This window comes from Argiope bruennichi, chromosome 6 (assembly GCF_947563725.1).
Source record: "Argiope bruennichi chromosome 6, qqArgBrue1.1, whole genome shotgun sequence".
Taxonomy (NCBI): domain Eukaryota; kingdom Metazoa; phylum Arthropoda; class Arachnida; order Araneae; family Araneidae; genus Argiope; species Argiope bruennichi.
This window is the reverse complement of record NC_079156.1, coordinates 104,404,249-104,416,466: the sequence shown is the minus strand read 5'-3', so window position 1 is coordinate 104,416,466 and position 12,218 is coordinate 104,404,249. Positions and strand designations below refer to the sequence as shown.

Here is a 12,218-nt window from a genome sequence, read left to right as displayed (position 1 = left end):
TAGCCCTAAGAGATGTCATTCTCGCCCACAGTTTGAAAATAGGTTTAATTTTAGATATTATTCTCTTTGCTTTTTAAAAGACAATACGTTTAAAAGTAAAGTACGAAACTCAGTAATATCTGCCGTGAATGGCATGGCAGAAACCTCAACAAACACAAAACAATTATTCTTATAAGAACGTAAGATTGAACAAAATATAAACCCAAATGCATTTTACATACTTTTTTATGTATTTTTTTATCTATTATGTAATTATGTATTTTTCTTCTCCAGTTTGATTACTTTCATGATAGTAGAATTATTATGATAAACAAACATTAATATTGTGACATCTTTAGATCTTTCTAGTGGATTTGATCTGCTTCCTTTAAAAAATTGATGACATTTTCTGAAAATTAATTTTATTTTCTGAAAAAATTTTACAAAGATTTTTTTAATTATAAAAACTGTTATCTTATCTAATTTTTATATATCTTTATATTCGGATCAAAAAAATTAACTGTAATTCCGATCGTATATTTGGATTCGGTAATGTGACCGAACAGTCAGTTTGTTTTTGTTGTGGAATAAACAGAGATGTGCACGTGAATTTATTCGTTTATGAAATAAGGTGTTTGTTACCATACAATTTTGATCTCGATTTCTTTAAAATGCTGATTGAAGCAGAAATCTTTCTTAAATATTTAGTCCCATTTTTAGTGTGTTATAAAATAGTAAAATTCTTTATTGCGTAAAGAATTAGAAGATGCTGTTATGAGAATTTTAATTATTTCTTTATATGATAAGCAGCTTATAAAATTATTCTTTATATTCGAGATTCTGGTATATCTAAGCTTTCAAGACCTTCTTGTCAAAAATTACAATACTGAAATTTAGAGGGGAAAAAATTCTTCTTCTAAAACTGTTCCGTAATTATCACGTATTAAATTTGTTTAATTTGAAAACACATAAATTTTAACTAAAGTGAAAAATTGTTTATAGATTAGAACTATATTGATCTAAGCATTTTTCATTAGTTTTTGCTATTATGAATTTTTATTGTAGAATTCACCATTTATAGTCGAAAGATGGTGATTTTATTTAATAAATTATTCTTTAAAAGATTAGTTTATATTTATTTATTTCGGAATCTTTCTTATTTATATCTCTAGTTTCATATCAATACAATTTTTATTTGTAAATGGCGTTCTTTGGGATTTTTGCGGTATAAATTATTTAAAGAGTTTTTTTATTTGTGGCCATTTTTTGAATATATTAATTTGTAATATACTTTTTGGAATATGATTAAAGCTCTTCAGAAGTTTGTGTATATTCATGATCTTCTCTCTTTTATATCCGTTAATTTTTAGTGTATTTCAAATTATTTATCTTCTAATAATTGCAATTCATTTGCTAACTATTGTCATTTTTTATAAATAATCAGATGTGCTAAACTTCTTAGCACAGCATCATTAAGCATATACAGTGACTCCCAATAGTATTTTGAAACCTGAATTAGAAATGACCTTTCAGTTCAATTTGATTTTTTAAAAAATATTCTTTTTTTATTTTTGTTGTTGCTCTAATTTTTTTTTTTTTTTTTTTTTGAATAAAGCCTAATATAATTTGTTTTAAAAGTATTGATTCTTTGAATAAAAATAGAAATACTTGCTGGCAAAAATAGGGCCAAAAACAAAACTTTAAAAAATGAAATTATTTTCCTGTAGATTCATGTTTAAATTAATTTTCTGTTTTGTTTTTGTTTTTACATCATAGAAGATTTAAAATATTAGCTGTCTTTTATATTGCTTAGCAAAAATATTTCACTTACTTTCTAGAAATGACTTGCAAATACAATGAAACTTCAAAAAGTACTTGAAACAATTGTCTCTTAGCTTGAAAATTTCAAATCATTTTAATCTAAGATTAAATTAGTAGAATTAATCCATACAGTAGTTAATAAGGGAATAAAGTTCTTGAAATAGGAAAATCATGTCCGAAGCTATGCAAAAAAGTAGAAAGTTCATTTGTAAAAATATCATAGTTGGAGTGCTGTAAAATGTTTACAAAATTTAATGAAAAAATAATTCTTCTCATTTTCTGCTGAAACTAACTAGGGAAGCAATTTTAAGATTAGCTATTTGCAAAGTACTAAGAGCTTAAAATCCAGATTCTTTATGAAATCAGTGATGTATAATAACATATTTAACAAATATGTTATTATATTTACATATATGTTATTATACATATTTAACAAATATGTTATTATATTTACATATATGTTATTATACATATTTAACAAATATGTTATATTTAACAATAACAAATTGTATCCTGATTGACATTAAAAACAAATTCAACAGTTTTTGGCGGCAGTGGATAAATAATAGTATTGTAATATTTGGATATCAGAAATAATTTATTGTAATAATAATTCTAAGTACATGACTCTCAACATTCAGAATGGAATCTCTATAATTGTTTGGAAGCTCTAGGAAGTATCACCCATCCACTGTTATTAAATCCAACTGAACACATTTAGAAGGTAATGAAGGTTGTATTATGAAAATAAGACTCAGAATTTTAATGCAGTGTTATCTGAAGAACAGATGAGTTTATAAAGCTATAAAGATTTCAATGAATTAACTGCTGCAACTTAAAAAATCTGTATGCTTTAAAATATAGCCTCTTAAAAACTAAACTATCATATAAAAAAGAAATATATTGACTTTTAGTGAAGTACTTTGTAAGCAGCTTAATAAATAGTTTTTTTTAACGATAATCTTTTTTTTTTTTTTTTAACTTTTAGTGGATATCCGAAATAGCTTGTGTTAGGAATAGAATATAAATATTATTTTATAAATTCCCATTATGAAAGAAGAAGAATTACTGATAAACATTTTTTTAAAAATCCTTAAAACTCTTGGGAGCATCTAAATATTATCTTTTAAATCTTTTTCTTTTTTATTCAGACTAATAATTCAAATAAATTTTATCACTTGAATAAGGTTTGCTAAATATAATTTATTTTTTATAGGATTTCTGTCTTCAGTTTATCATGTTGAAATTAAGAATAGGATTTTTCGTGCATCAACATAAATTGTCCATCAGATCAACTGCTTCCATCATCAGAACACAAAACTTGTCTTCTTCTTGTTTAAAAGTAACCAGCACATCTTCAGTGAGTATATCAATTCTTTATATTGCAATAAGATTATGATGATTTCTTTTAATAATTATAACAAACATAAGATAAATTATCATATATTAAAATATTTTTATTTCATAAAGATTTATGATTGAGTTGATGATATGGGAATCAGATTCCACTTTGTAGAGTTTTAATTTATCATTACAAACTGTATCTAAATGCAAGTATTTTTTTAATTCAAAATTGAACCAATTTTAGTTGTTTTGTCACTTGACAGACTACTTTGAATGTCATGAATAATATTTATATAGCATTAAAACTAGCATTATTACTTTGAATGTTATTTATTACTTATTTATATAGCATTATTACTTTGAATGTCATGAATAATATTTATATATTATAGCATTGTTATTTTATTAAATCAGCTTGTCATCAAATGTGGTATTTGAAATTGGTTATTAAACTCCCAACTGCATTAAATTACCCTTAAATTAAATTTATTTGATATATATTTTATAAGTATTGAAATGTTCATCAAATATATGAAGAAATGGTGTAACAATCAGGTTTGAAGGAATTTGTATGTTCATCAAATTTGTGGTATAAGGCTAAAAATTATATACATTTTTATAGCCACCACACTAATGAAAAACTGTATTTTATACCAACTTTAAAGTAATAGTAGTTTAATGACAGTTTATGCTTTTGTCAACATTCATTTGATTCTTTTCCTTTAGTTTGTCATCTTAATGGAAAAGAGCCTATTTTTTTAATGCTAATTTGCTTCCATGACCAAGTGGTTATATTTATTACTTAAATACAGAAAATAATCTTCAGGTACTACTGTATCTGTGATACTTGAAAATTTATTGATTAATAAAATTTCTAATTGTAGTTATGTTATTTATAATAATTCCTTAAGTATTTTGTTATTTATCATCTTAAACGTGCATATTGCATGGTAGTTATACTCTACATTTCCATTTATTTTCATTTTAACTATTGTAAAATAAGTTGCACAGAAACTTTAGTTTGAAATTATTAAATTGCAGTGAGGTGTTATTCATTTGTGAATATTTCTCGCAAAATAAAGATTTTAGCTGTTTGAGTCAAATTAATTAGTGGTTATATTATCTTTCATTTTTTGAAGGCAAAGATAGTTGAGATGTAAGTTTAAAGTATTTTGTATTTGTTTTTTATTATTATGACATTTTTATTAATTTATGAGGATTAAAATAATAATTGTTAGATGCTATTTGGGGATCTTATAATCAAACAATTATATGGTAATTTTTTTTATAATTATAATTTTAAACCATTTTTAGATAATTAATTATAGTACAGAATTTTGATTATACATTAAAAATCAACTTCAAATCATTTTTATTTAAAATTGTTTAATTTTGCTCCCCCCCCTTTAGTAATTTCCTTTTCCCTTGACTTTTCTTTTAATATCTAATGATAATTAGTTTAATAATTATATGTAATTCAGTTTTTTTTATTAAAAGTTAAAAACTGTTTTTGCTTCTAAATTGTTTTATTTAATTAAATGTGCCCATATCTTCTGTCTTCAATGGTCTTAAATGAATGAATTTTAAGGCACTTAATTCATTCAAAGTCTTTATTGTTGTAAATATGTTCAATCAAAAAAGTAGTAAATATTCTTTTAAATACATTAGATAATGATTTTGTTTTTAATTTTTAAATCTTATTGTATAATTATTAGTTTCAAAATGAAAATTTTTGGTTACTTTATTTATTAAAATAACTTACTATAACTTGTATATTATTAAAAATGCCAAGCAACAAATCGTTACTCCCATTTTTCATTTAAAGACTGAATGCAGTTTTATGCAATAAAGAATTAACCATTATTTACTATATTCCAAATAAGTAATAACTATTTATCTATGTATATATAATTTGATATATAAAATTGGGATAAAAAAATACCATATTTAGCATTTTTAAGAGAGGTAAATCAGTTATTTAAAATATTTGTGTTAATTCTTTGAAACATAACCTTAAGAAAAGCGATAACCAATATCTTTTGAGACATGAGTCTATGGTTTAAAATGGTTTTCCAAGCATAAGAATATGATGAAATACATTAAATTAAAAAAATCATAATGTGATCTAGTGTAAGATAATTATGCTTTGTAAAATGCAGGTGATAATGAATGAAGTAACTTTAAAATTGTATATTGTTATGCTATTTAATAAACTAAACAACATCAGAAATTGGATTCATTTTTGTGCCTAAAATGTATTTCATGATATTTTTTATATTATTTATAAATAAAATATATATAAAAATAATTTAGCATGTAGCTTATTATAAATAATGATCCAGAAGCTGAAAAAAACTTTAAGGACTAATAGATCATAAACAAATGGGGATAGAAATTTATCAATTAATAAAAAAACTGGAGTCCATTTTTTTTAGGGGGAGGGGCTAAAATTTAAGTTTACTTGTTAACTGTTTAAAATACTACACAGATCTGCCTTTTAGTTAACTAATGTGTTGTATAAAATATTTAATAATTAATATAATGATTTACAAATTTCTGTTTTACCATCCTTTATTTGTGAAAATAACTAATGATCGATCTCTTTTTCATGATACTAAACAACACTTAGAACCAAAGACTATTTGCTGATATTAATGTTTGTTACTCTTGATATTGACACTGAATGTGCTCTGAGAATAAAAGAAAAGATTTATATATTAGAGAATTTTATAAATGATAAATGTTGTGAAGAAATCCATGGGGAAAGAATCAATTATGATTTTACATAATGGCAAAAGGAAATTTTGCAGCCAGAAGAGGCCATTGTAAATAGAAATCATGAATCTGAAAAATGCCAAATTAACTAGTTGCATGTTTATCAAAAATATTTAGGTCAATATTTTGGATGCAAACTTTCATCCTTTTCTTTAAGAATATATTATATGGCAACCACAATAATTGCATCTAGCATTTACCTAGATATATCTGTGATCAGTATCTTATCAAAGTTCCTAAATACATAATTACTAATGGATGCTTTCCAGATAGTTTTGAACAGCTTTATAAAAATTTGATTTCTATAATTACTTTGATAGTTGACTTGATTTCACATTTGAGTGTACTTACAAAAATATCACCGCTATTAAACAAGGTTTATTCATTATCTCAACATGTATTGTATCATAAACTGTTCTTTACAAATAAGTATCAGTTAGTTTGTTCTTAGCATCAAAGATTCTAATAAATATTTGTTCATCGTTAATTTTTAAAGTTTCCATTTACAAGTGGTGTATAAAAATCATAACCTCAAAGATAAAAACCGTAAATGAAAGAAGACAGCAAACTACTTTATGTAAAGATTACTTTTCGAAAACAGAGCATTCAAATTTTTTGTTGATTGGAGCGTGATTGCAGAATCAGCTAAATCAAAAAATCAAAGAACATTGTGCACATTCGTTATTTTCTCTCAATGTACTCATTCTCTCATTCAATTTCTTTTATTCAAATTTTTGTATCAATACAATTTCTATTGTAATTTGCATTGACATCAAATTATCTAAAATCTTCTGTGATTGTAAATATGAATGCTTTTGATTTAATTTTAAAATAAAAAAATGTACTTAAAATTTTTTTTAATTAGTAGAATCTTTTTCTGAGGAAACTAGCCTTGATTTCTATTATTCTGACATTTCAAAATATATTGGCTCTTGATTTAAAGCGTCAGAATTATGTATTTTTAATTACTTGTTTACTGTATAATTAAAATTTCTTATAGTATAATTTTCTCAGTAAAATTTAAATTTAGATAATGAAATGGGAGTGACTAGATTACATTTAACTTATTATAATTTTCATAATATGGTACATTTGTGTCTCTAATGTGTGTGTTTGAGTGTATATAACAAAATCAATTAAATATAAAGCAGTGTAATATCCTTTACTTATCTTTTTATTATTATTATCTTATGTTTTTTTTTATCTGTGTCTATTAAAAATAAAATGATCTTTGCAAATTTGAGTACTTCGGGCATTATTTGCCACATCCCATCAGAACCATAACAGCACTGATAATCCAATGAAAATATCTATCTAATGAATATAATAAAATTGAAGCGTAGTAAAGAAAGCTATCTGATAATTGCCTTACAATTTTCCAAATTGCCTCTTTTTCAAAATAGGATTTTATAAATTATCTTTTCACTATTCCTTACTATAAATATAATTAATTTTAGTAGCTGCATTCTAATATTAAAAAAATATTTTTGCATTGTCCCTTTATGAATGTGTTTAAAAATCATTACAACATTAATAGTTGTCTTCTTAATTTCTCTCTTTAGAAAATTTGAAAATATAAATCTATTTTTTAAATTCAAAATTAAAATCAAATCAATGTAGTAACTTTTAAAGCACCTTTAAATAAAAACTGTTACTTGGCAGTAGCCCAGTTAACTCATTGTGTAATATTTTCTAAAATATATATTATCTATCTTTTATTCCAGAGTTAAGCTGTAAATACATATGAGAATGAAAATTTTGGATATGTTCTTTAGCTACCAAATTTTTAACTAAATACTTTTTTGAAAAAGTATCTGAATTTATTTTCTCACCTTTCCCTCTTCATTTATTTATTTTTGTATTGTTGAATTATTCAAATTCGTATCAATTCACATAAACTTTTCATCTTGTAATAATGTAAAAAAGACATAAATTTCTTTCAGAATTTCCGAGCTGTGGTATATATAACACTGAGGTATGTGCTAGACACTGCTAGGAAATACGTGGAAATGGCTATGATAATACCTGAAGCAAAACATAAGGGATTAAAATCTAAAATCTAAAGTATGAAATTAATTTCAAATGATTCCTAAAATTATTAAAGCCATTATTTAGATAGTATAAACTACAAGAAATCAAAAAATTATATATTTCTGAAAAAGAAAGATTGTACTTTTGGGCAATTTTTATCTACATCCTAATTTTTAAAAACCATGTCATTGCCTTTTCAGTAGTATAGAAAGGATGAGAACTAGTTAATGTTAAAACAGTAAGGTAATAATATACCTTTCATGAACATGGAACCTGTAAGAAGATAATACTCATAATTTTTTGAAACCCAGCTTCATGAAGTAAGTCCATAATGAGCTTGAAAGTGTTTTCCTCTTAAATAGTGAATTATTGCACTCAATTAATTCTTACCTTTTATTATAAGCTAATTATAAATTATTTCATTTCTGTCTTTATTTTGTTTTGATGTTGAATTAATCCTGTAATATAAACAAAACAATGTATATAGTCAGTAATGAACTCTAAAAATATTAATTTGACTCTTATGCCAGTAAATGGATTTGAGGGCTGCTAAACATGTTGAGCAAAGTTTATTGCTTTGAAATAAATCATCAAGATTAATTCTAAGTATTTTATGAATTAACTCAAGTTTAAGTTATTCATTTTCATGATTCTTTTATTTGCCTTTGTATTATTAATGTAATGCTTCCTATACATTCTTTATTTAAATAATTATTAATATTTTTACTGAAAATATCTATTAAATTTTTGTTGAAAGTTATTAAATTATTTATTTCTTGTACATTTCAGATTGCCAATCACTCGAGATCTAGATCACCTGTTTTGATACCATCTCGGACATTTTGGGAAACATTTCCTTCATCTGTGCGCTCCTTTCATGCAAAAGATGATCTTGACAAAGATAATTATGAACTAGTATACCGTAACAAACTTTTCAATTATGCCTTCTATGCACAATTGGTTAGTGAACTTACACTTGCTGCTCAAACTGGATTTGCTCTGTATCATGGTATAAATTATCTTTTAGCAAAAGAAATTGTTCCAGCAGTTACACAAATTGGTTCTTTCACAGTAACTTATGACTTGATATCTTTAGGGGCATTGACACTTTTTACTATACAAAATGGTTTTGTCTTCATGGCAGCTCAGAAGGCTTTGCTTAGGGTTTATCACAAAAAGGACACTGATGAATATGTTTTTGTATCATTAGCTGTGAATCCATTTAAAACTCGAAAAGTAATATGTAAACCTGGAAAATTGAAATGTCTACATATTAATAAATTGATGGGAATGATTTTTGGAAATTTTGAGACTGAGGAACGAAGGTATTTTTTAAGACATGAGCATTTTAAAACTAATTATCATTATAATAGATTAGTTTATGAGGATTATTGATGATAGGTAATCCATTTGAAATTCAAAAGGTAATCTGTATACTAGTAATCTGGACTACTGATATGTCAGCATATCTTGTGGTGATAATACTTGGAAAATGTAAGATTTAGGGCTGATGATATTGTCTAAGACATGAACGTTTTAAATCTAATTATCATTGTAATAGGTTAATTACAATGATAATTATAAGTTAATATGAAGATAATAGATATGAAGATATGAAGTTAATATGAAGATTATTGATGATTGTGTTGATGTTAGTACTGGTTTAAATTTATCTTTTTTTCTTTTATATTCATTTAATACTTTTTAATTGCAAGTTTTTAGTTAATTCAAGAACAGAAATATTTTTAAGAATAATTATCACAGAATCAACTATGTAAAATGTCAACTAAATATTGTAGTATAAATGTTAAAGACTGATTTTCTGAGTTATTTTGTGAAAAATATGTTTCTATTTACAAACAGCAATTATTTTAACTTTCAGAAAACATAATTAATAGTTTAAGGAAATAAATAGGAATACTGACTTGAAGCATTTGGATTGTAGAATATTCATTATGTGTTTGTAAAATGAAATTGACTTTTCCCGTTTCTCAAATAAAATTCTAAAATTGAAAAATTTATTGCTTATGTGCTTAAAAAATGTTCTTTAAAATCAATACTGCAAAAAAAGAAGAAAAAAAATTGTTTTGTTTAAAAAGTTTTCTGTATTAGAATAGTTCTTAAATATTATTAGTTAATAAGAAAAAGTGAAGAAGCATATTTTTTGTTTAAATTAAACAGTGTTTCATATTTTTATGTTGCTTTGCAAATGATTGTAAAAGAATAGCAGTGGTCAAGTGATTTTGACTAGTATGCAAAATAAATTTCATTCCTTAAAAAATACATAATATAAAATTTGTAAAAGTTTGAAAGTTTGCAAATTAAATGGAAAGTAGAAGCTTCTTCAAGGAATACAAGCCTTGTTGTACAACTCACATTGTGCCATAATTTGCAATGGAGCATAGTATCGAAATCTGAAATTCAGGATTAGCCATTTATATATTCAAAATAGGAATCTACACAAAGCTCAATTGTGCAAATCAGATGTATTATTACCTATTGGGATTAAACATCTTTCATTTGGAGAGATTTTCCATTCTGAGTATGTGTGTGGGGAGTTCCTAACATGTTTATGATCATTCTCTGACTTCAGCTTTGAAATATGAAGTCTTTTCCTAAACTACTGTAATGTGATTTGAAAGAGGATGTTAATCTAATCAAGTGGCATTCATATCTTATTCACACTTTGTCCTTGACTTCAATTAATTAACTACTCCGAGCATAGACAAATAATGTAGTACAATAAAATCCCTCTTAACTGGCAACAATAGAACCTTCCAGTGCTGGTTTCGGAATACTTTCTGGATTGTTGGATGTTTTCTAGATATGTTTCTAGAACTTACTTAATTTTATGATGCCATTTGTAGAATGACATCAAGCTGGTCATGTTTTACCTTCTGCCAGACGCAATTAAATTGATATTTATACATATTTGTTAAAATTAAAACATACATGCAATTTTGTTTTGATTTGCAAGGATGTTAAACAGTATTTTAAAATTATGATATTTATTGTTATAAGAAAAACAAATACATTTCATAATGTGATGACATATAACTTTAAATTGATTGTAATATTTCAAACTTCTTGTCAGAGTTTTAAAAATCCTCTCTATATACATTGAAACCTCTTAGGAGCATAAATGAATACTGTTAAGAAAATATTATAAATCTATGAATACCCTTTATATTTTTCTTCCTGCATAACATTTATGATTTCTGTCATCTCCATCCTCTTCTCTTCATCATTATCATCATCATCTTTTCCAATACTGTGCCATTATTTCATGAACATCAAGAGAGAGTTTGATAGAAGTAGAGAGTTACATCCTCTTAAATCACCTGTACCTTACATACATTTTGTTATCTCATAAGTTTATAATTTGACATAAATTTATGGCTTCAAAAGTGTCATTTTTTATTACAGATTTTGCTACAAGGAGGAATAAATCTTGCTATAAAGTCTTTGTGATCTAAAAATGAAATAAATTTCATTCATTTCTTTTGTTATTACTTTTTAATTAAATATTAAAATCTGAACTGTCATTACGAAAATGTATGTCTAAAATAAGTTTAAGATTATTTTTTAATAAGAACTGAAAGTGCAATTATATTTTTTACGTGTACTAGTAAAAATATTATTTAACTGTGAATATATATTTCCATCAGCATGATGAATACATATGGTAATTCAAAATGCTGAAATACATGATCTGCTATTTTTTGCATGCTTTTCATGATTTTTATATATATCTTAAATTGTTAGATTTGCTATTTATTTTTGTAATTTATCTGCCCTACACGATAATTATTTGGAAAAAAAATACTAATTAAAAGATGATTGTTACAAAAAGATTCAATACTTGTTTTGTACTTACTATTAAATTATCTATTAATAATTGTTGACTTTTAATATTTTTATTTTTAAAAAATGTCATTATATTCATTACATGTAAATGTTTCTAATTTGATTGGTTTATTTTAAAAATGAGAGTTTTAAGAACAAGAAACATATAAAATTAATATGTGTTACTTATAGCTTCACATATTGATTAAACTGATGCATAATAATTAAGACTGATATTCCAAAGATATTTTCTCTTACCCCTCCCTAGAATCCAGTTTTTTGTTAAATCATAATTTTACTAGAAATGTTATAGAATGTATCAATTAAAACTTTTATCAAATTGTGGGTCATTCTCTTGACAAACAATAAAATTTATCCTAATGAATGAAAATGATTAAAATTCAGCAGTAATGTTTTTAATG

General features: G+C 24.6%; 1 protein-coding gene across 3 annotated transcripts; it reads left to right on the top strand.

Moving 5' to 3' along the window:
• Positions 1 to 577: 577 nt before the first annotated feature.
• Positions 578 to 11,741, top strand: LOC129972954 (uncharacterized). Of its 3 annotated transcripts, none has more exons than XM_056087280.1 (3): positions 578 to 612; positions 3,017 to 3,160; positions 8,740 to 11,741. In XM_056087280.1, exons 2-3 carry the CDS (start codon positions 3,038 to 3,040, stop codon positions 9,343 to 9,345), a joined length of 729 nt encoding a protein of 242 aa, XP_055943255.1. In that variant the 5' UTR covers positions 578 to 612; positions 3,017 to 3,037; the 3' UTR covers positions 9,346 to 11,741. The 3 variants fall into 3 exon arrangements, with proteins under 3 accessions (XP_055943255.1, XP_055943256.1, XP_055943254.1); XM_056087281.1 differs by lacking the exon at positions 578 to 612 and adding an exon at positions 888 to 908; XM_056087279.1 differs by lacking the exon at positions 578 to 612 and adding an exon at positions 2,404 to 2,524.
• Positions 11,742 to 12,218: the final 477 nt, after the last annotated feature.